At 36.0% G+C, this 24,949-nt stretch overlaps 2 protein-coding genes across 7 annotated transcripts in view; both read left to right on the top strand.

Moving 5' to 3' along the window:
- Nucleotides 1-11,246, top strand: part of kiaa0825 (KIAA0825 ortholog) — a 183,261-nt gene extending 172,015 nt beyond the window's left edge. Inside the window, exon 20 of the mRNA XM_067407308.1 lies at nt 10,648-11,246. Within this exon, the coding sequence (XP_067263409.1) occupies nt 10,648-10,744 (97 nt within the window). The 3' untranslated portion in view covers nt 10,745-11,246. The remainder of the gene's footprint in view (nt 1-10,647) is intronic.
- A 1,462-nt stretch (nt 11,247-12,708) lies between these two features.
- Nucleotides 12,709-24,949, top strand: part of arb2a (ARB2 cotranscriptional regulator A) — a 198,276-nt gene continuing 186,035 nt past the window's right edge. For 5 of the 6 annotated variants that reach the window (XM_067407216.1, XM_067407214.1, XM_067407217.1 and 2 more), the window contains exons 1-4: nt 12,709-12,773; nt 13,774-13,909; nt 14,954-15,055; nt 22,602-22,702. In XM_067407216.1, the coding sequence (XP_067263317.1) occupies nt 13,810-13,909; nt 14,954-15,055; nt 22,602-22,702 (303 nt within the window). In that variant the 5' untranslated portion in view covers nt 12,709-12,773; nt 13,774-13,809. Of the gene's footprint in view, nt 12,774-12,799; nt 13,596-13,773; nt 13,910-14,953; nt 15,056-22,601; nt 22,703-24,949 lie in introns of those variants that run through there. The other variant, XM_067407215.1, reaches the window with a different exon arrangement.

Raw genomic sequence — 24,949 nt, 5'->3', positions numbered from 1 at the left:
GGTGCGCCTCCCAGGTGATGCTTGTTATCACTTGCGTCACCGGCCTCGCGCCGTTCCCTCACGGCTCTCGCCCGCCCTGGTCGCCACACCCTTCCTTCAAGATTATTTGATTAATAGAAAGTTCAAAAGAACAGCATTTATTTGAAATAGAAATCTTTGGGAACATTATAAAAGTTCTTACTTTCACTTTTGATCAGTCTAATGCATCCTTGCTAAATAAATGTATCAATATCTTTTAGCGCTTGGGGGTTGAACGATTTAAGATTTTTTTTTTTAAGTCGACATTTATGTGATTAAAGTCGAGTTGACGTAGACTAGTCGATGATGGCATCATTAATGAACAAGTACGGGGCCGTTCACACAGAACGCATTTTTCCATTCCAATGCGCTCCTTTTCCATTGTTTTTCTACGTAAATGCACAGCGATAAACAGACGTGTGTATGACTGTTGCGCTCGCGTCTTGCGTCTTTTGCAGCGTCTCGCATATGACACACCGGTTAAGTCGAGTTCAAATCAGTTCAACTTTAAAAAAACACATCTCGAGACCTTGCATTTTTCCCTATTCCATTGCCCGCGTTTCGTGTTTTTGAAAGCAAAAAACACCTGGTGTTTGAATGACCTTGAGCTGAGACTGGAACGTGGGTTGCCTTGAGCATATGACACAGCAAGCCTATTGCTCCTACACAAGTTTATTTTTATTAGTTCTTTTGTCTTTGGCTCATTATATTTCTCACAGATTTCTTGATTGTTCTAAATCAGATACAGATAAAGGAGCACAGTAAAGATTACATTTATAGGAATGCATTAGTGAGAGAGCAATTGCGAGGGAATTCTACAAATCCGATTCCAAAAAAGTTGGGACACTGTACAAATTGTGAATAAAAACAGAATGCAATGATGTGGAGGTTTCAAATTTCAATATTTTATTCAGAATACAACATAGATGACATATCAAATTTTTAAACTGAGAAAATGTATAATTTTAAGGGAAAAATAAGTTGATTTTAAATTTCATGGCATCAACACATCTCAAAAAAGCTGAGACAAGGCCATGTTTACCACTGTGTGGCATCCCCTCATCTTTTTATTACAGTCTGCAAACATCTGGGGACTGAGGAGTTGCTCAAGTTTAGGAATAGGAATGTTGTCCCATTCTTGTCTAATACAGGCTTCTAGTCGCTCAACTGTCTTAGGTCTTCTTTGTCGCATCTTCCTCTTTATGATGTGCCAAATGTTTTCTATGGGTGAAAGATCTGGACTGCAGGCTGGCCATTTCAGTACCCGGATCCTTCTTCTACGCAGCCATGATGTTGTAATTGATGCTGTATGTGTTCTGGCATTGTCATGTTGGAAAATGCAAGGTCTTCCCTGAAAGAGACGACGTCTGGATGGGAGCATATGTTTTTCTAGAACTTGGATATACCTTTCAGCATTGATGGTGCCTTTCCAGATGTGTAAGCTGCCCATGCCACATGCACTCATGCAACCCCATACCATCAGAGATGCAGGCTTCTGAACTGAGCGCTGATAACAACTTGGGTTGTCCTTGTCCTCTTTAGTCTGGATGACATGGCGTCCCAGTTTTCTAAAAAGAACTTCAAATTTTGATTCGTCTGACCACAGAAGAGTTTTCCACTTTGCCACAGTCCATTTTAAATGAGCCTTGGCCCAAAGAAAATGCCTGCGCTTCTGGATCATGTTTAGATATGGCTTCTTTTTTGACCTATAGAGTTTTAGCCGGCAGCGGCGAATGGCACGGTGGATTGTGTTCACTGACAATGTTTTCTGGAAGTATTCCTGAGCCCATGTTGTGATTTCCATTACAGTAGCATTCCTGTATGTGATGCAGTGCCGTCTAAAGGCCCGAAGATCACGGGCATCCAGTATGGTTTTCAGGCCTTGACCCTTACGCACAGAGATTGTTCCAGATTCTCTGAATCTTTGGATGATATTATGCACTGTAGATGATGATAACTTCAAACTCTTTGCCATTTTTCTCTGAGAAACTCCTTTCTGATATTGCTCCACTATTTTTTGCCGCAGCATTGGGGGAATTGGTGATCCTCTGCCCATCTTGACTTCTGAGAGACACTGCCACTCTGAGAGGCTCTTTTTATACCCAATCATGTTGCCAATTGACTGTGAATAAAATATTAGTTTATGAGATTTGTAAATTATTGCATTCCTTTTTATTCACAATTTGTACAGTGTCCCAACTTTTTTGGAATTGGGTTTGTACCTGACAGAGTCTCACTACTGATAGTGAAGCTGTGTGTTTTAGTTACTAAGAAATATATGCTACACTGTAAACCTGAATAAGTGGGGCTAACTCAAAAAATTTGAGGTTCCGAATTTTAAGTAAGCAGAACTATCAAGTTTTGAGTTTGTAGTACTCAAACGTGTTAATTGCTCCTAACTTGAAATACTGAGTTAGCTAACTCATACATTTTGATAGCAATTAACATAAAATATTTAGTTAATAAACTTTTTTAGTTTGAGTTCTTGCAAAACAAACAAGTTATTTACTTTACTGTAAATCCTAAGAAAATACAAAAAAATCCAACTTACCAATTTGCTAACAAGTTAATAATAGCATGGTATAGCACTTACTGAATTAGTGCAACTTAAAACATGTAACTTACTTGCTCTCATACCAAGCTGCATGCGCTCCTTGTCACAATGATGGTAACTCTCCAAAAACCCACATTAACAGAAACTCTATCACTACTAAATCTCCCTTACCATTAATCTTGTCCAAAAAAAAAAAAAAAAAAACATTATATAACACTTAATTTTAGCATTTACTCTCCCTTTCCAGCGCCATGGGCAAAGCATGCTGGGAAATAGAAATCCTAGTCCAATTTCAGTTAAACTTAAGTTATTCTAAATTAAAATAAATGAGTTCATACAACTAAAAACAATGAAACAGTTCAGTTTACTTGAAATATGTCAGTGCTGTGAACTCAAAAGAAAAAGAAAGTTCTAAATACTCATAGCAGTTAATTTAACTGAACTAATTTGTTCAATTTAAGTTTGCCCTACTCAAACCAATTAAGTATTTTGAGCATTATTGTTTACAGTGTAGAACTTTTCAGTTTCTAAGCTATTTTATTGATAAATCATAGAACAGTGTTGACAATAATGATTCTGTATGTGCACAATCTATATGCGGGTGATCTGCGCGCTACTGTTGTGTGTGTGCGTGTTATGTAGCTGCACAATTTAGAACAGCAATTAACTTACCTGTACAATATTCTGTTTAAAACGTGCATTCACCGCATCCAGATGAAATAATCAAACATATGTGTTGAGCGCTCTCGGAGTATGCATTTATTTGCCATTAACTGTTGGTTACAGAGCATAAAGGTGCACCCTCTATAGGCCATGACCAGCGACTAGTCAATGTCATGCTTAAAGCGTCATGGCAGAGAATTAAAGTCGATTAGTCGGTGCAAACCAACATATTAATTCATTACTTTATAATTTTTAAAGTAATGAATTAGTATGTCCCAATATTGGCATTCATTCTTTTTACACATCCAAAGCCTACTTCACTAGTGAAACATACTTACTCTCTAGCTGAAGTTTGTGAATAGTAACTATACGCATAGAATACATACAGATATTAGCAAACAAGCACAACATGCAGGCAAACACAACTGGAGGGTGTCAGCGAGCTGATTTCCACTGCACTATATGGAATCTGTAAATATATGGCTCATAATGCGTGTAGACTGTTCTCTATGCAGAGGAAGAGCCGAGTCAGCAAGAGTGGTATTAATGCATGAAAAATGAGCTCCACAATAAGACTGAAAGACCACATCACACCGGGCTTATTAAGATAGAGAAGCCAGCTGAATTACCTACCTGACACTTAGTATTTGTCAGGAAACATTAAAAGACTGGAAACTCAGTGAGGACACATTAGATATTCACTACTATGAAAAAGAGGCTCAGGTTTGACTTATTACCATGTCTTGTCACATAGTGAAACAGTGAGATGAGGCTCGATGGTATTACACCTGTACTTTTTGATTGATGACTTGAATGAGAAATTTTACTTTATTGACACATTTTGATTTTCTACTGTTCTTTGCAAGTATGCATCTATACTGTACGCACAGATACAGAGATGCTACACTGACATTGATAAACGGTGGTAGTTAAAAATATGCTTTTAACATCATAGGTGGACACAAACGGAAGTTATTGAGGTGTTTACTAGGTAATTTTACCATGTATCTACGCATTCTCTCCTGAAAAAAAAAAAAAAAACACTCAACCCAGTTTCAAATTTGCACTTAACACTTCCCTGTGGCTCGCGTTCTCATTCATCAAGCATGTTTGTCCCACTGACAAGCTGCAGACCACCGCTTGAATATCAATATCAGCTAAGACAACGACGGCAAGCACCGGGCGAGTAACCTTCAGCTAAATGTCATTCTGCTTAATCCTATTTGAAAATTAAACATTGAAAAAACCTTTAACGTCTTCACTTCTTCCTCCCAGACCCTCGCCTTCCCTGTTCATTTTGGCACGTCCCTGACATTTGTAAATATTGTGTTTTCCGTGTGTTCTCCATTATTTGTTATTTGTTTGTAGCACCAAAGTAATGACTGACCAGAGATGAGAGACTGAGGCCATTTGACATTTTCCTGTGCTGTTTTCCTTTTGGCACTGTGTGCACATATTTCCTGCACAGTGGTGCAGTCACATTAGCAGAATTTTGGTGAAATTTCACAACCAAAAAAAGGTCCATTGACTGTTGTCAGTTGTATAACAGTATATGGACCACAGCTCAAACATAAGTCACTTTCAAATAGTGATGCACAAAATGGATGCACAGTTTTGACTGTCAACATCCAAGTCATGTATTAAAAATGTTGATAAGCTACAACAGGTGAATGGAATGTTGTTCCAGGATCAAAAATATCACAAATATGTCCTTCACGGTGACCAAAATTGATGATAGTAGTAGTATGTACATTTTGATCGGCTGATATATCGAGAGCCGTCTTGTTGCTGAAGAACTTTACTAAGAATGGGTTATCACCTGTTAACACGACAATCATTGAATTCAGTTTCGGCTAAATGCAATCTTAAATTCTGGTTTCAGTGATTTGGTAAAACATCCATTTCAGTGCATTACTTCTTTCAGACATAGCAGCTTTCTGCAGCAATGTAGTGAATCCAACCTTGAACCCATTGCGAAATCTACATGGACAAGACTTTCACCTTCATGTGAAATTCCAAATCACATGGATTCCTATTGAAATAACACAATTTTGACCACCAAAATGGCAAAAAAAAAAAACTTTTATACTCCACCAATGAAGGACAGATTACAAATGAGGGCCAGTGGGGCCAGAAATGTATAAAATTATGTGTGTGAGAGAGCGAGTGATTCAACAGTTTTAGTTTCAGTATAGTGTTGGAACTATGACGTCACTTTGTAGGCCAGTCAGCAGTTAGCATCTTACTGGTTCCCTCGACAAAATTCCAATAGGATTTTCCCATAGGCTTTGGGATTATTGTAAAAAAAAAACAATCTCTGTGATCAACAAAAGTTAATGATACTTACATGTTTTGTCCGTCAAGATAATTTTCGCAGATAAACATTTATGAAGCCTAAATGCAGTCACCATAAGAAAAAAAGCTAGGTAGGCTATAAACGAATTACACCAAGGTCAGAAGGTATGAAGGAACCGGAAATGCTAAAATGCTAACTCACTTCCGGTTTTGGCCTACGAAAATGCGTCATAGTTCCACCACTCTATATATCTCCAAAAAGGACAGATGAGAGTATCAGGAGTTTATGCGAGCTGCCGGTACGCTAGAATCACTCCGGGTACTGTGAACAACAAAACATTAATGCCGGGTTAGTGGTTATAGTCAGGTAAACAACAAGTAGCAGCGTTACGTCACCATTCCTTTCTCAAGTCCGTAGAAATCACATGGCTGGTTCGCGACAGGCTCCACTTCGCCTGGCCAAGAACAGGCTCTGGCTCCAGAACGCAAACCATTCTGATGGAAATGGGGTATGAGACACCTGGAAACATGCTGCTGCAGATGTAAAATTGATATTGATAGGCATAGATAGGAAAACCTACAAATATTATTCCTTTTGAAACATCTTATTGAAGATTTGATATTGTGTACTAGTTATATAGTACATTGTTGCCTGTTGTACGCCCATGGTGTGTTCATTTTCATAATTGCAACTTGATTTCTCACATTTGCAATGTAATTTCTTGTTATTTGGACATTATATCTCACAGTTGGGTCTCGAAGAGGCTGGTGCCCTGAGGCCTCGCTTGAGGACCGCAATCCTTCTACGCCACCAGAGCAGGAGAAAAAGAAAGAGAGACGACAGAAAATAAATGCACAAACCCACACACACTTATCTGTCGAGCTGTTGCTGTCAGGTTCAGGCCCAGTGGTTCTGTTAAGGTGACTCTGACAGGAGGAAAGAGACGCCGCTCTGATAGGAGACATGCCCGAGAGGCCCCCATGCATCAAACACACGTATTTACATAAACAAATCCTCTCCATATAGACTGTAATTACCACAGTGACACTGCCATCCATAGAGGAGAAAAGAGCTTGTCTGATAGTGACACGTTCACAATGACTGAGGTGGAAGCTCAATCAATGAGGCCACGTCGTGAGTTGCTTTATGCACACGGGTCGAGTCCTTTGATAGGCTTTTGTGCCACTACTGAATATATGGACACCATACATCATCATCTGAAAAGGTGCCGTCTCCTAACACAGAGAAAGATAAAAGATGCTCTTTGAGGTGAGGAAATAAACACTGGCGTACAGATGATGGCTGTGATTTGATAGTGTATAGATTATCTTCTCTTATATATATATATATATATATATATATATATTTTTTTTTTTTTTTTTTTTTTTTCTTAGCACCATTTTTCAACCTTGATGTACGATTGTGTACTGAAATAGCAGAATATGTTACGACTTGTCTTGTGTGGTCTAAAAAATAAATGTTGCTAAAAAGGAGTGAGCTGCCAAAAAAACAACAACAAACGTAATTGTATGTTTTTCTGATGTGAGGCTTTTATTTTGAAAGACGTACTTGAAAGCTGTTGACTCTTCTGTCAAACGCAGTTTGAGTGCCTGAAAAAAAAACATGTTATATTGATTCAGTATCTGTGGGCAAATGTTGTCAGGTTATATGTCAGTGTTACTGTGTTAGTTCAAGTGCATAGGTTTTCAAGCATTAAAGGGCTCATGAACTGTAATGTTTCCTGAGGTGCACTTATAATGTTAATCAGATTTTTACATCAAAAAAATGTCATAATTTAGAAATAAATGGCCATTTTCTACTCTGATTTGAACGCTCTGTTTAAAGGGGCGTGTCTGCTGTGAGACTTCAGTGTAAACACCCACTGCTGTGATTGGCTGAAAGCTTTGCATATGGAGTATTACATGTTGAACCCTCTATAATACTTTTACTATTACAGCTGTCAAGGTTAACAAATCATGAAAAGTGTTGATTATTGCATTATATAGATCTATTCCCATCCTATCATATGAAAAGTTGCAGTGATGAGCACTGTAGCCGATGACAGTCTGTTGATCGCATGAATGCAGTGATCTCATCATTGCAATGCGATTTCTGCACTCTCACGAATGCTTTCACCATAACTAACAATGCAAACATGATGTACATACAATGAGTGGTTCATTGTGCAGTGTAACAGTGTCACTGATTATAACTCATTAGCATTCGTTTTGGCAAGTGTCCAGATAAATTCGTAGAGCATTATTTGATCTCTTTCTGTATATAATTTAATCACAATTTAAAATGCATAAATACTCATCAAACGATCTGCAGTAACAGACAAAGCAATAGTGACCATGTAATGAAAACAGTTACTCACACTCGTGTGGTGCGACATTACTGTCAGATCCAAAATACTGTAGTTGGCACATCATCGTCTTTTAGTTTCAATCTTTCTGAAAATCCTGCATCGAATTGTGCCTTGTTTGTAAACTAATCCATAAAATTAAGTGAACAAAGGACTAAGTTCTTACTGATGCGTTCTGGAACTTCATTAAAAATAAAGTTCATCCACTCTTTCCTAATGCTGGGATCAGAAGGAAGGCTGTGTAAAGACTGTGTTTTCCACAACTTGTGTCTTTTTATCTTCGGAGCCATTTTTTTAGTTTAATTTCTGTGTTTGCCTCTCCCGTTATTTACCTACTACATATACGAATCAGTGTGCAGAGCTAAACAGGCAGTGATGTAGAAGCAAGCGTTGATCTTCTTCTGCAGAAGCGAATAGTTTAGCCACACTATTACACAATAAAGTGGCACATTCCACAATCTGTCGTTGTGGCAGATTGCCTTCAATATAAGCTGTTTTTAGATTAAAGGTGCCCTAGAATTAAATATTGAATTTACCTGGGCATAGTTGAATAACAAGAGTTCAGTACATAGAAAAGACATACACTGAGTTTCAAACTCCATTGTTTCCTCCTTATAAAAATCTCATTTATTTAAAAAACCTCAGAAGAACAGGCGAATCTCAACATGTACGCCCCCAATATTTGCATATGCCAGCTCATGTTCAAGGCATTACACAAGGGCAGAACATCTGGATGTGCACAGCTGAATCATCAGACTAGGTAAGCACGCAAGAACAATAGCGAAAAATGGCAGATGGAGCAATAATAACTGACATGATCCATGATATCATGATATTTTTAGTGATATTTGTAAATTGTCTTTCTAAATGTTTCGTTAGCATGTTGCTAATGTACTGTTAAATGTGGTTAAAGTTACCATCGTTTCTTACTGTATTCACGGAGACAAGAGTCATCGCTATTTTCATTTTTAAACACTTGCAGTCTGTATAATTCATAAACACAACTTCATTCTTTATAAATCTCTCCAACAGTGTGTAATGTTAGCTTTAGCCACGGAGCACTATCAAACTCATTCAGAATCAAATGTAAACATCCAAATAAATACTATATTTACGTGATTAGGCATGCTGCATGACGAACACTTTGTAAAGATCCATTTTATGGGTTATATTAGCTGTGTGAACAGTGTTTATGCTGTTCAAGGCAAGTGCGAGCTCCGGGGGCGGGGGAGCACAAGAATTAAAGGGGCCGCAACCTATATATCGGTGCATAGTTAATGATGCCCCAAAATAGGCAGTTAAAAAATGAATTTAAAAAATATCTATGGGGTATTTTGAGCTGAAACTTCACAGAGACATTCAGGGGACACTTAAGACTTATATTACATCTTTTCAAAAGATGTTTTAGGGCACCTTTAAAGGGTAGGTAACACACACAGTTTCTACCAATCTCATGTACCTGCCGTGGTCAAAGCTAAAGAGTCACGAGCGTGTACAGCTTTTTTGTAGAGATCGTCTGTAAGCTGCGACATCATTATACATAAAAAGGGGAACAAATTGTTTGTTTTGTTTTCATTTTATGCACTTGCGCGCCGATTGCCAACAAAACACAGACATTTGATGCAGTTTTACTCACCACCTGCGTTCTGCAAATCCAGCGATGAACTGGGACTTGTTTACAAAGCATTCATCACCGAAATCCCGGGAACAAACAAACATACATGTACAACTCTGTTGCTGTCCTGGAAAAACTAATTTCATCCACTGTTCCCTTAACGCTGGGTTCTTTGGGAAGCTGAAAAAGTTTTTTTTTTTTTTCCTCACAACCAAAAACACACTCCTTTGGTGACGTTGAAAAATCTCTCGGCTAAAAATCCGCCCTTTATTACATGATAAAGGAACTCTCAGAAACTGGAAATAGTGTATTTGGCACATAAATACTCCATCATATGTCCAACTCGTGTTTTGAAACTTTGGCCATTTTTAGCATGAAAATGTAACTCTTTAACAGTGTAAATAATGGATAAAATAGCATTAGACCCTCACTTTAACAAGAAAGTTTTGAGTTCTGAAACTTACAGGATGTTTTTATAGTGCAATGACCTCTTATATATCAAAAAATCAAGTGAATTTTGATTTCTCAGTTCATGACCCCTTTAATATTAAGCTACTATAGCTTGATTATTTTAGTTAAGGAATGTCTGTTTTGCAAAGTCACATTTGATAACAATACTGTATATGTTCTAAAATCGGCTCAACATATAATTGGCTGAAGCTAACAAAATCAGAGTCTGTATCCGTCATACACTATGCATTTTTCTGTGAAATCTGTCAACTCTGACTGCCCAATATCTGCAGAGTGTTTCTGACTTTCAGTAGCTAATGTTGACTCATCCAGACTGCAAATTGTGGCAAAAATCTGTGCAAGTGTAATCATGTAAGCCATGAAGTGTATTATAGTCTTTAATTTCCAGGTAAACGAATGAAGAAACCCACAAACCCTGACTCCCACAAGTTGCATAAACAATTTGTAACTAGTGATTTCATCCAACTATTGTGCTTTTGTGTATTTAAGTAAACGGACGTTGGCTGTGCAGTCCAAGGCTGATACAGTACTAGTTTCATGGTGTTATGTTTAAGACTTTGTGTACTCTCATTGCTCACAAGAGATTCACTGTGAACTGAAATTCTCAAGGAAGATTGGTGTTTTTGAGAGTTGGCCTAATACACATTTCTGTTTGTGAATTGCAGGTGGGAGATTCAGGATGCTGCACCGCTAGAGGATGAAGAGAAGATTTTAGTGGATCAGTTAAAGCAAACATACTTCAAAAAAAGCCATGAAACATGAACTCTCAGCAACTATAACAGGAGCACCAAATGACCAGTGTATTGTAATGTAAAAAGTGTACACAAACTCTGTGTTTAAGAACAGCTGCTACAAAGATTGTTAGCACTGATGTACCGTGGCTGTACAAAGTACAATTCTTTTAGATGAGTCTTAAATAAATAGAAAAACAAGACAAAATGTGATCTGTAATAAATCACAAAAGGGCTTTTGATGAAATATGACTCTACTCTGTATTGAATGCATGCTCAACTGAAAACTAGACTCCACTGATATGTTATACAAATGATATAACAGTTATGAGGAAATTGATTTTGGAGCATTGCTTACTGGAAGGGCTGTCCTGTTGTGGGAAATTATAAGGTCCTGTAAATAAAGATAAAACAGTGGATGAAACATATGCATAATATGATCATTGGAAAGCGATTCTTACAGAAACTGAGCCAACAACTATTAATTTAATCCAGAAACCATGAATGAGAAGTCCAGAAGTGACCATTTTGTGCAGAAATAGGAATTGTAGTCTTTAAATATTTAGCTTTGTGAATAGGATATTTGGAATATTTTACTAAAGTTTGCTTGATTTATTTATTTATTTGAGCACATTATTAAAGTCACTGACTGACATGCAAATATTAATTGTTATTAAAAAAAAAAAGAACAAAAATTATTTATGTGGAGTTTATGTATTTATTTGTCATTTTATTCATTTTTTTAAAGGTTCCCTAGAACTTTAAAAAAAAAAAAAAAAGATGTAATATAAGTCTAAGGTGTCCCCTGAATGTGTCTGTGAAGTTTCAGCCCAAAATACTCCATAGATTTTTTATTTTTTTTTAATTCATTGTTTTAACTGCCTATTTTGGGGCATCATTATAAATGAGCCGATTCAGGGTGTGTGGCCCTTTAATTCTCGTGCTCCACGCCCCAAGAGCTCACCTTGCCTTAAACAACATTAAAAAAAGTTCACACAGCTAATATAACCCTCAAAATGGATCTTTACAAAGTGTTCGTCATGCAGCATGTCTAATCGTGTAAGTACAGTGTTTATTTGAATGTTTACATTTGGTTATGAATGAGTTTGATAGTGCTCCGTGGCTAACGGCTAATTCTACAATGTTGGATTGATTTATAAAGAATGAAGTTGTGTTTTTGAATTATACAGACTGCAAGTGTTTAAAAATGAAAATAGCAACGGCTCTTGTCTCCGTGAATACAGTAAGAAACGATGGTAACTTTAACCACATTTAACAGTACATTAGCAACATGCTAACAAAACATTTAGAAAGACAGTTTTACAAATATCACTAAAAATATCATGATATCATGAATCATGTCAGTTATTATTGCTCCATCTGCCATTTTTCGCTATTGTCCTTGCTTGCTTACCTGATGTTTCAGCTGTGCAGATCCAGACGTGTAATCCCTTTCATAATGTTGGAAACATGGGCTGGAATATGCAAATATTGGGGCATACACCCCTACTGTTATGTAACAATCTGTGTTATGTTGGGATTCGCCTGTTCTTCAGAGGTTTTTAAACAAATGAGATTTATATAAGAAGGAGGAAACAATGGTGTTTGAGACTCACTGTATGTCATTTCCATGTACTGAACTATTGTTATTTAACTATGCCGAGATAAATTCAATTTTTGAATCAAGGGCACTTTTAAAATGCCTGCAGTTCATTTTTGCACTATATGCATGTGATTATTGATTAATTCACAAATGCATGATATATTTTCTTTCAGGAGATTTAAACTATATACATGCAACGCAAAAACAATGTCAAAAACATTATTAGCTGAAGCTTATTACATATTATTGCAATGAAAACGTTTGTATAGCATTTATCAGTACGTTTAGTACAGTTCTTCCGTGTCTGTGTGAAAAGCGGCGCTGTCTGTTTAAATCCCGCCAAACAGGTGAAACGTGTGTAAAACGCTTCCGTTTCCGATGAGACGGAAGCGTTTCTTCCTGTTTGGCAGATAGAGGAAGCAGGATGTGTGAAATCTCACATGTGCTTGTTGTTATGGTACGTGAGCGGAGCGACATGCATGCAAATACATATTTACCTCTCCCACCGTCTTCATTTAGCTCTTCAGAAGGGTGATCAGTATCGCTGCTTTAAATATCCGTGCTTCGTGAAGTTATTGTCCCATTTGTGGAATGAGTAGTTGTTTATAAACATTGGCTGGTGTCCATGAAGTCCATGCAGATGAGTCTTTTAACCTGTTTACATGCTCCGGTCATGTCAGAAACAAAAGATCGCTGCTTTCACTCTGTTTCTCTGAATGCAGACACTGATATTTAGGTGTATGTGAGTCTCTCACGGTCAGCACGCTTGGTTATGGACCTTAATCAAACTGTTAGCTTTAGGCTAGTTATCATCTTAACACACAGCCAGCACTGTCTGATCAAAGTGCACTGTCATTAAAATAGAATTCAATTTAATACAGTGACTTTTACATTTGACTGCTTACACATAAACAGAGTTCAGCATTAAAACCATAACACTAGCATTAGTCTGGCTCTAAAAGCTACATTGCTCAACAAGTCAACACACTGTCAGTAGTTATGCATTTTTAATTTAAAAAGTCCTTATACATATACTGGCTTTTTGGGGTTGGGGACAAATGTATGTTGTCCCAAAAATCAACGATATAATACATATTTCAAAACATATGCTAATTAACAATGACGTGTTGATGGGCATTTCACTTTTACTTTCACTTCTTCAAGTATACGAAGATTGAATTACAGCAGTTGTTTGAAGTTCTAATAGTTTATTATTATCATTATTTATGGCATCTGTAGCTGCTTGACAATACATCCAACGTAATATTTCAATATTGATGTAAGTTTGCATGACCACTTTAATTATTTATATAAAGTATTGCATGTACAGTGTGATAACAGGCAGACTTGTTTTGATGGTATTGACACTATGTGCGCATAACATTAGAAGTGTGTTGTTTTGTGATTTAATGTTAGTAAATTTACTTATTCTAATCATTGTTATTCTTCTCAATCAGGGTGATGTGCTGTAATATTTCCTTAGTGGTGTGTCCATGCCTATTAGAGACAGCAGCTTCCTCCTCTGTTTTGTTTGGATAACTATGGCCCAGCTCTTGGCACAAGAAGAAAAAGAAAAAACAACTGCTCTGAAAGGTAAAGCCATATATGTATGTATGTATGTATGTATGTATGTGTGTGTGTACATATATATATATATATATATATATATATATATATATATATATATATATATATATATATATATATAAATAGCTGAAGCTTATTACATATTATTGCAATGAAAACATTTGTTTAGCATAAATATATGAAATAAATATGAATGAACATCTGAAGGTATGTTAAAAGATACATTACAACTAACCTAAATCCATATGATGTCGCATGTATTTGCTTAATCAGTGTTTCAACTGCGCAAAGACTTCAATAAAACAGCTTACAAACAATGTCACGTACTGTAAAACCATATTCAGAGACCATAAACTCGGTAGTCAGCTAGAAAAAAATTAAGTAGCATTCTGATAAATATATGCACCAGATATTGCATGTTCATTATATTTTTTTATGTTCTTCAATATGTAATGCATGCTTAAATAAATCAGTTATGACAGCGACGATTTAAATGTTTATATTTCAAAAAACACATTGGAGTAGAAATATGTAATTGTACTTTATTTATTGTAAAAAAAAAAGTGTGCAATTTAAGTGTTTGTATATAAATAAGTTAATTTTAACCTTCAATATTATAGTAATGTAGTACCAACTGATTCCCATGTGTAGTTTACAGCATTAGTACTCTATCTGATATCAAATCATGAAAATTGTCAATACCCAGCCCTAATATATATATATATATATATATATATATAAGATACTGTATATATAAGATACTGTATATATAGTTATAAGAAGAGTTATTGAGAATCAATAAAATATGAATGATTTACCACTATTGTGTAAATAATATGCAGTCATGTAATCAACTGATTACTTATATTTTTAAAATGTAATATAATTACAACAAGTGCTTCATTTTTGGAATATAATTATGTAATCCAGAGGTAATCAGTTACTACCCAGCAATATGAATGAATGTATACATTGAAACTGGTGATTGCATTGTACAAGAATAGAATAACAACTATTATTTACTTGTTTATATATGTATTTGTTTTATAGATTTATTGTCCAGGATAGATTTAGACGAGCTGATGAAAAAAGACGAACCTCCACTGGAGTTTCCTGAAACTCTGGAAGGGTTTGAATATGCCTTCAATGAACGTAAGACCTTTCGCTTGTCTTTACTCTAAACTTTTTTAGACATAGTAAATTATTTTTCACTATGACATACATGCCAGATAGACCATCAAATAGCATTTCAGCTTGTACTTTAATAACATCATTTTGTACCTTGTCTGTGGTTCTGAAGGTTTGAATGCATTAGAAGTGTGCCGTTGGTTTCATTGGATATTGACAGCAGGCAGCAGGCTGTGATAGCGCTGTCTGTTTCAGAGTCTCTGGAGTCTGTGGCAGCTGAATGGACAAGTTGTGCATGCTATGGGCTGTCAGTGGCTTACTCAGCCTTGTGCTCTGTTTGACGGCTAGATTTGCATAACCTTGCTCCTCTTTCTAAAACGCCTCCTGTTAGCGTCTGGAATACCTTATATCAGTCTCACAGTGAAGAGTATCACTTTTACTCGATTTTATAAGAAAGTTTCACTTTGTAACTTCTTTTCGCTCTCTGAGATGAATGTAAAAAATGACCATTGAGCCAAAGTAAAGTCTTAAATATTATTATTTTTTGTTGCAAAGTAGGACCTAAAAGTTAACCAGTGGGGTGCATAGCCTTTAGAAAAAGTTGACCGTTAAACAAAATATTATGAGACAAATGCCAATGGTACATATAGCTTAAAACCTTGATTTAAGTGATGCTATAAGCAATAATCATTAAAGAAACATCAAAATTAGATTTTATAAACAGCTTATTATATTTTTTTATAACAGCTTTGAAAGTAACAGGGTTACTTTCAGTTTTAGCCTAAATTAAATTGTCATTCACACTGTAAAAAAATATTTTTCAAAGTTATGAAGATTATTTGAGTAAGTTTTACAAGAAAAGTTTTTCTAGTTCTAAATTTTACACTTAATTCAGTGTGTTAGTTGCTGTTTCATTGTAATTGTTTGTGAAATAAACTAGCATTTTTTTGTGGGAAAAAAATAAAAATAAAAATAATATATATATATATATATATATATATATATATATATATATATATATATATATATATAAAATATATATATATATATATTTATATTTATATTTATATAAAATATATATATGGCAACTGTCAGTGGACAGTTGGTTTCTGGTTATTGCTTAATATGTTTAATCAATTAAAGTCAAATATTAAATTAACTTTAAGGTCCCACTTTATATTAAGTGGCCTTAACTACTATGTACTTCCTTTTAAATTAATCATTTGATACAATGTACTTATTGTGTACATACATGTTTTTACAGTGTACTTATATTTTAAAAACACCTGCATGTAATTACATCTGTAATTAATTTATGTAATTACATTTATAATTACACTGTTGACCCATCCCTTACACCTTACCCCTATCCTTAAACCTACCCATACCACCAAAGCTTTCCCTAACCTTACCCGTATCCCACCTCAAAAGCAGCAAAAGTGTTTTTCAATTCAATATAAACCCAATAAGTACATTGTACTTATTTTTTGATGTAAGTACATAGTAGTTAAGGCCACTTAATATAAAGTGGGACCAATTTTAATTCATAATTTCAGTAGCTTTGTTAACAGGGTTGTAGTTAAGCTTCACAAATGTCATGAATATACCAAAATGCTGTTATTGGTTTATGATTTTTTTTTTTTTTTTTTTTTTTTTTTTTTTGAGGTCAAGACCAGACATTTATAATTTTAAGTGGAAGAATGTCATTTGATGTGTTTTAAAATCACATTTTTACTGACTTTTTTTTTCTTTTTCTAATATAATAGATATTTTGTTTAAAAAAAAAAAACATTTAATGCTTTAAAAAGGGGATACCACAGTGTACCTTATTTGTAGAAATTGTTTTGTTTTTTTTGCATTTTTTTTTCTCTTATTTATTTTTTTTATTTTGTATCTCTGATCTAATGAGATAACCCCACAAGAAATGTGTATGCATTTGAGATGAATGTTTTTTTTCCAAATCATGTGGCATGATGACTTCATCCTAGTCTGCCTTCAGCTCATTCATTATTGGAAATCCAAGGTTATGTATACCTCATTAAGCTAAAAATCGAGAAAGCATGCTAATTATGCCAGGTTAAAGCAGGGAGAATAAGTTGAAGGGGGGTATTCCTCAGAGAGCCTGTGTTATGAAGACGATGGAGCTGAACTTCCACTGCATGTTGGTTTCATTAGATCCTCTCTTCCTTCTGTTAGGCACTTCTGGCAGTAGTGTTTCTTTTCACCCCTTTGTGAATGCATAATTGATTTTTAAAGGTACTTTTTTTTTTTTTTCTAGCTCTCTCTGATTCCACCACATCTTTCATTCTTTTTCTAATACTCTTTTTCCCATCCTATCTCAAAGTAGTGGCCATGCTTTCAGAGTTCAGTGTTGATCTACGGCCTTTTAGCACTACATGTTGTAGAACAACTAACGATGAAAGCGAATAGTGTAAAACTCTCTGAGTTAGCCATGTTGTATTTATCGTCTGCTAACTGTGCAAAAAGTGCCGGAGCTTTGAGAATGTGGGGAATGAAAGTGCTTATGCAATAGTTTATCTTCAAAGCTGTTTTTCTTTTTGCAGTGCCATGCGCTAGGGGTAATTGCAAAAGTATGAGGCCCCTAGGCTATTTGGGTTAAGTGTGTATGCTTTGAGTGTTTTAACTTCATGCATTGGCAATCAGAGAGGTCACAATTAGATTTAACACTGGTTTTAGGCTTCATTATGCCTCTGTGTCAACAGCAGAATAGATGGGCCTATCTTTCTAAAGCATCATTTTTAGAAATGCTAGCAGGCACTTTATAATCTCTGTTTTTCAGTGTTGTATTGTTTTGTGGATTATAATTGTATTACTAGGAAGTTTTGGTGTCCTCTGATCCCTTTAAAAAAACTGTGGTAGAGGTGGTAATATATGACCAGTCACAGGTGAAGCAAATGTCATTGATCATCTCCTAACAAGACCACATTTTAAGGCCTGGGTACATTACATGGTATGCAAACAATCAGTTATTGTAAAGAATGTGTTGGATGCAGGAATAGGATCTGAGCGCCTTTGATAAGCGCCAAATTGTTATGGCAAGGTGACTGGGTCAGAGTATCTCTGAAACACCAAGGCTTGTGGGTTGCTCCTGGTCAGCAGTGGTGAAACTTTACTAACAGTGATCTGAGGAGGGACAAACCAAAAAACTGGTGACAGGGTGTTGGCCGCAACAAAGGCTATCCTGTCTGGTCCGAGCCAATAGAAGGTCTACTGTGGCACACACAATTTTAATGATGGTTATTAGAGGAATGTGTCACAACACACATTGCATCGTACTCTGCTGCGTAGCCAGAGACCAATCAGAGTGCCTAACATGACCCCTGTCCACCGTTGAACGTGCCTACAATGGGCATGCGAGCATCGGAAATAGACCTTGGAGCAGTGGAAGGAGGTCGCCTGGTTTGATGAGTCCCATTTTATCTTACATTACGAGGATGGCTATGTACGTGTGTGCTGTACGTGTGTGCTGTTTACCTGGGGAAATTATGGTACCAGGATGCACTGTGGGATGACGACAAGGTAGTGTGATGCTCTGGGCAATGTTCTGCTGGGAATCTCTGGGTCCGGCCATTCACGTAGATGGAAATTTGACACGTGCCTAAGCATTGTTGAAGACCAGGTACACCCTTTCATGACAGTGGTGAAATTGGGCTCTTTCAGCTGGATAATGCACCCTCCCACACTGCACACATTGTTCAGGAATGGTTTGAGGAAATTGATGAAGAGTTCAAGGTGTTGCGCTGGCCTCTAAATCCCCCATATCTCAGTCAAATTGAGCATCTATGGGATGTGCTGAGCCAACAAATTTGATCCATGGCGGCTCCAACCGAGGAAACTACCACAGGACACCTTCAGGGGTCTTGTAAAATCCATGCCTTGGTGGGTCGACACTGTTTTTGGCAGCACGCAGAGGACCAACAGCATATTAGGCAGGTGGTCATAATGTTTTGGATTATTGGTTTATGCAGTCATGTGAAAAAGAAAGTACACCCTTTTGAATTCTGTGGTTTTACATATCCGGACATCCGGAAAAAAAAAAAAAAAAAAAAAAAAAAAACATCTGGCCTTTAGCAGGTCATAAAATAAGGTAAATAACCTAAGATGAACAACAACACATGACATATTACACTGTGTCGTTATTTATTTAATGAAAAGAATGCCAAAAGGGTGAAGCCTTGTGTCACAAACTAAGTACATCCTATGATTTAATTGCTTGTAGAACCACCTTTAGCAGTAATAACTTGAAGTAATCATTTTCTGACAGTACCAGTCTCTCACGTCGTTGTGGAGGAATTTTGGCAAACTATGTTGCTTCAGTTCATTGAGGTTTGTGGCAATCTGTTTGTGAATAGCTCTCTTAAGGTCCCATCACAGCATTTCAGTCGGGTTGAGGTCTGGACTTTGACTGGGCCATTACAGCACCTTGATTCTTTTCTTTTTCAGCCATTCTGATTTCTCATTTCTAGATTTTCTGGTATGACCATTGTCCTGTTACAAGACCCAATTTCGGCCAAGCTTTAGCTGACAGACAGATGGCCTCACATTTGACTCTAGAATACTTTGGTATGCAGAGGAGTTCGTAATCGACTTAATGACTGCAAGATGCCCAGGACCTGCGGCTGCAAAACAACTCCAAATCATCACAACACCATCACGTTGCTTGACAGTTGGTATGAGGTGCCAAACGTGGTGCTGTGCATTATGGCCAAACATCTCCACTTTGGTCTTGTCTCTCCAATTGACATTGTTCCTGAAATCTTGTGTTTTGTTCAGATGCAACTTTTCAAACCTAACCCATGCTGTCATGTTCTTTTTGGATTTCTCCTGGTAACCATTCTAACCAAGTCATAATTGTTCCGTCTTTCTCTACTTGTACTGTCCTGAACTTTTACATTTAACATGCTATCTGAGGCCTGTAGAGTCTGAGGTGTATCTCATAGGTTTTTTGCAGTTTCTCTGAGCAGTGCTTTGTCTGACCTTGGGGTGAATTTGCTGGGACATCCACTACTGGGAAGATCTTCCTCGCTGTAGAATGATGGGCTACAAATTGTTTGAAAATGGCCTTGTAACCCTTGATGGGCAGCAACCATTGCTTCTCTAAGATCATTGCTGATGTATTTCCTTCTTAGCATTGTGTTAACAAACACCTGAATGCTCCAGACCAGCAAACTGCCAAAACTTGTGCTTTTATAGAGGTGATCACACATTTGATTAGCAGTGTCTGACTGCAACTTACCCTCTTAATTCCTATGGAAGCTGTAAAGGTTGTACTTTGTTTGTCACACATGGCTTCTCCATTTTGGTCTAGTTTTTGTTAAATATGACACTGTGTAATATGTCATGTGGTGTTGTTCATCTGAGGTTGTATTTATCTAATTTTAAGACATGCCAAGGACCAGATGGGTTTTTATTATGTCCTGCTACGTAAAACCATAGAAATCAATATGGTGTCCTTTTTTCACATGACTGTATAACGTATAACATACACTACAGTCCAAACTTTTGGGGTCAGTAAGATTTATTTATTTTATTTATTTTAAAAGAATTTATTAAAATGATCAGAAGTGTAGTTAAAGACAATTATACTGTTAAAAAAGAGTGATCTCAAATAAATGCTGATGAATATTTCTATTCATTATTTTGTAATAATATAATAACTGTTTTACTGTATGTTAAAAAGAATTAAAAATGATTAAAAAAAAAATAATAATAATAATAAATAATAATAATAAATGCAGCATTGGTGAACTTATAAGAGAGTTCTTTCACTTTCCAAAAAAAAAATAAAAATAAAATCCTAACAGCTTACCGACCCCAAACGTTTTAACAGTATAGTGTATATAAATAGTATTTGCAAGGTAGTAGGTACATGTCCAAAAAGTGGTATTGTTATGGTACCCGAACACCACTTTAGTACGATGTAGCTATATAATATAATATAATATAATATAATATAATATAATATAATATAATATAATATAATATAATATAATATAATATAATATAATATAATATAATATAATATAATAAATGCCTAACAAGGTTGCAAATTTGCGACCAAATGACAGTTTATGGTTTTGAAAGAAACTTAGATCTTGGGTAACAGGGTTGAATAGCTGAGCTAGATGAGTGAGTTAGTATAATATAATACAATATAATATAATATAATATAATATAATATAATATAATATAATATAATATAATATAATATAATATAATATAATATAATATAATATAATATAATATAATATAACATAATATAATATGATATAATATGATATGATATGATATGATATGATATGATATGATATGATATAAAAAAGCTTTTGTCCAAAGAGTGGATGGCAAATATGCCACTCATTCAGCCTCTTCCTCTGAAACACCATTAGTGTAAACCCAGTATGATGTTGTTGTTGTTGTTGTTTACCTCATCCACCTCAGCAGCTGTTTAGCAGCATCAGTACTTGGCAAAGGCCAGGCCTCATTGTCCAGCCTTGGCAGAACAGTGGCATTCAAGTGGGTCACTTTGAATGAAGTCGGCTGGCCCGCTCTCAAACGAGCCCCTCAAAGGATGCTCATAGGAGGGAACAGTTGCAGTGGTCCAGTTACACTCACGCACACTCTTGGAATTCTGGTGGCTTGAGGTACAGTGGCGGAGAGACCGCTATTGCTGCACCAGCTGTCTGAGGAGGGCCTGCCAGACGTCCCAGAAGGCCGAAGTAAGGGGGACAGGAGAGGCGTTAGCCGTTCGCAGGCCTTGTACCTGCCAGATGGGGGGATGCCAGCCAAACATATTTAATTGCATGAAGGGGAATGATGCACATCAAGCAGGCCTGAGGTTCTGAACTGAAGGTCACAGCCGGTGTGCTGCTCCTGAGTCCTGATAGGTCGAAAGACTTCTGCAGGCTGTTTATGGACAGCCTTTAGAACTAAAGCTTTCAGTCTATTCAAAAGTGTTTCATTGGATCCAGACTACTAAATTAGAATTGGGTTGGCTGAGGTGTTTGATGCCCCTCAAACTGCAGGTGCAAATGGTTGCTGAATGTTAAGGTAAAGAGTGAGTCACATTACTTCAAGCCTGCCAATGTTGTGCCCTTGCTGAGAAAACAACAAGGCTTTCAAGTGTGTGATGGCCAATCAGAGACGTCTTACTTTTATGTTGGAAAACATTCTTTTCTTGTTGGCTCACAAAAGCTTTGGCTTCATGCCTTCCCTCACGCTCCACTTCAAGATACTCTGCACTAATATTGCCCTTAATATTCCCTTCATCTGTAGTTAAAGTGGAACTGTGGGAGAAATGTTTTAGGGAGATAAAAGGTAATAAAGACAAATGCATCCAGTCTCAGGCACAAACAGGACATCAAAGTGGGCAGTGTGACTTTATTGGGAATAGGGAACAGAATATGGATGGGGCAACATTCTTAATGAGTTATAACCTGTTTGTTTAAGGAAGAACTGCGCAAACAAGCTAAATTTAGGTATTATCAGGCTTTTAAAGATGTCACTTTTTATGATTTTGTTAAAATTGATGTATTTGTATTTTCTGTAGATGGTCAGTTAAGACACATAAACACAGGAGAGCCGTTTGTCTTCAACTACAAGGAGGACCTGCATAGATGGAACCAGAAAAGATATGAAGCGCTGGGAGAGGTAATGTTTATATTTGATAACATTTTAAATAAGAATGTGATGTTTTGTTATCTAAATTGATCTAACTGAATATTTGACTTTTACTTAAAAGTATGTATTTATTTACACTACCGCTCAAATGTTTGTGGTCAGTAGTTTTTTTGTTTGTTTTTTTTTATCTGAAAGAAATTAATATTTTAGTTCAGTAAGGGTACAATAAATTGATCAAAAGTGATGGTAAAAACACGTTACACAAGATTTCTGTTTTAAATAAATGATGTTCTTTGGCACTTTTTTAGAATTAAAAACTTAATGTAATAATAATATTTCACAATATTTCTGTTTTTAGTGTATTTTGGATCAAATATGTGGCATTTAGTTAGTAAGTTAGTGAATGAATGAGTGAATGAATTTCCAGATTATATATCTTGACTTGTCTTTTTTTGTTGTTGTTGTTGCTGGTTATTTGCAGTTTACAGCTTTAAATAATACAAACATTACATTCTGGGGGAAAATAAATAAATGAATAAATGAATAAATAAACAAACAAACAAACAAACAAACAAACAAACAAACAAACAAACAAACATGCACAAGACTACACATAAGTTATGACGGATACGTCAGACAAAGTCACACACTACCACCAAAGTTTAAAACCATTGTTTTAGAGCAGTGGTGTATTGATAATCGTGTAGGCCATCAATCATGGTCACATGTGTCACATGGATTTTTGACTGTGATTTCAGTAATCAGAACACAAGACATTTGGAGCCAGTGAATAGATGTGACTAGGGTCTCTCTGATACAGTATAGACCAGTATAGACTTTCATCATGTTTTTTTCTTTTTTTCTGTGAGTTTTGTCAGAGCAAACTCTGCCGAGCTCTGATTTACAACACTCTTGCTGTTCACACCTTCACGCTTTACCAACCATTACTTTCCCCAACCTCATTCTACTGTCACGCTCCAGGGCTGTGTGCATGTTACAGGGTTTAAGAGTGTTGATTGTTCGTATTCTGATGTGTATCACTTGTTGGCTTATTAGAATATTTGTGTGTACTTGTGTGTGTGCCTTCAGGATTTTCTGGGAAGTTTCTCTTTCTACTGTAGCCTGCGTGTACATGGCTTTGAAAGTTCAAATGCAGTTCACCAAGTCTTAAGTTAATTTGTGTATACATGCACTTAATTATCTTTGTTCATTTACATCTGTATTCTTTGGCTCTATTTGTAGTGTGTATTTGTTTGATGTTCAAAGGAAAGAAATTGACTCTTTTAGGATTATGTGAGTGTTTTATTTCTGGTCCAGGTATGATCCTATGAGAAATGTCCTTTTAAGAACAAAACAAAAACACTTCTCTCCTATTATCATTGCAAATCTGTGTACGTGGCTAAAAACATAAAGCTAAAGTTATGGAGCAGAACAGCGGGTGTCCAGATTTCATGAACTTCAGTTGAGTGAATTCAAAATAGAATGGAAGTGAAAGCAGGTTAGGTTTTGTGATGCTGTTTTGAATGATAAAGGATTCGATTGTGCAATGTTAGATTCTTTTGATGTATGTGTGCAATATAGATGTATGCAATATCAAATCGCTGTTGTGGCACCTGATATTAAAGTATTGTTTGTGTTATCCTACATTCATTAAACAGTCTAGAAAGAAAATAATAATACCTTATCCCTTAAGTCATGTCTAGCTACCCTGCTTAAATATATATTGGATATACAACCTGTGCCAATGACGTTTATCATTGCTCTAAAGTTCAACACAGACATCGGAAGTATGACGCTTTCTTGTAAGCCTAGTCCCAGACTAAAATGCATGTTTGAGCTGTTTTAACTGAAAGCAACTTCCACTGACTTATCTTAAAATATGTCAATGCCATTGTTTTGTCTCAAGATGCACACCAGTGATGTTTTTTTTTTTTTGTTTGTTTGTTTGTTTTTTTCTAAGGCAGTTGATAAAAGCTACTTAAATGCCCAAATTGGACTAAAAGCCAAATTGTGGCTTAATCTAAGCCCTGTCTGTGAAACCGGGCCTTTGTATATGCTACCATACTAATACCATGTTTTCTCAACCATTTACTTTAGCAATGCCATTTTATTTTAATAATTGATCTATTTTATTAGTGACTCAACTCAACTAATGGTCCAAATGCACTGGTTTTATTGAACAATATGAATCTGATGCTTTCATGCAAGGAAGCTCTGGCAAAGACAAACTCATCGTTCAAACAAAATGATTAAGAATTTTTACACACAAAATTCCAT

The sequence above is a fragment of the Chanodichthys erythropterus genome, chromosome 13, assembly GCF_024489055.1.
Source record: "Chanodichthys erythropterus isolate Z2021 chromosome 13, ASM2448905v1, whole genome shotgun sequence".
NCBI classification, from domain to species: Eukaryota; Metazoa; Chordata; class Actinopteri; order Cypriniformes; family Xenocyprididae; genus Chanodichthys; species Chanodichthys erythropterus.
This window is presented reverse-complemented; position numbering and strand designations above follow the sequence as displayed.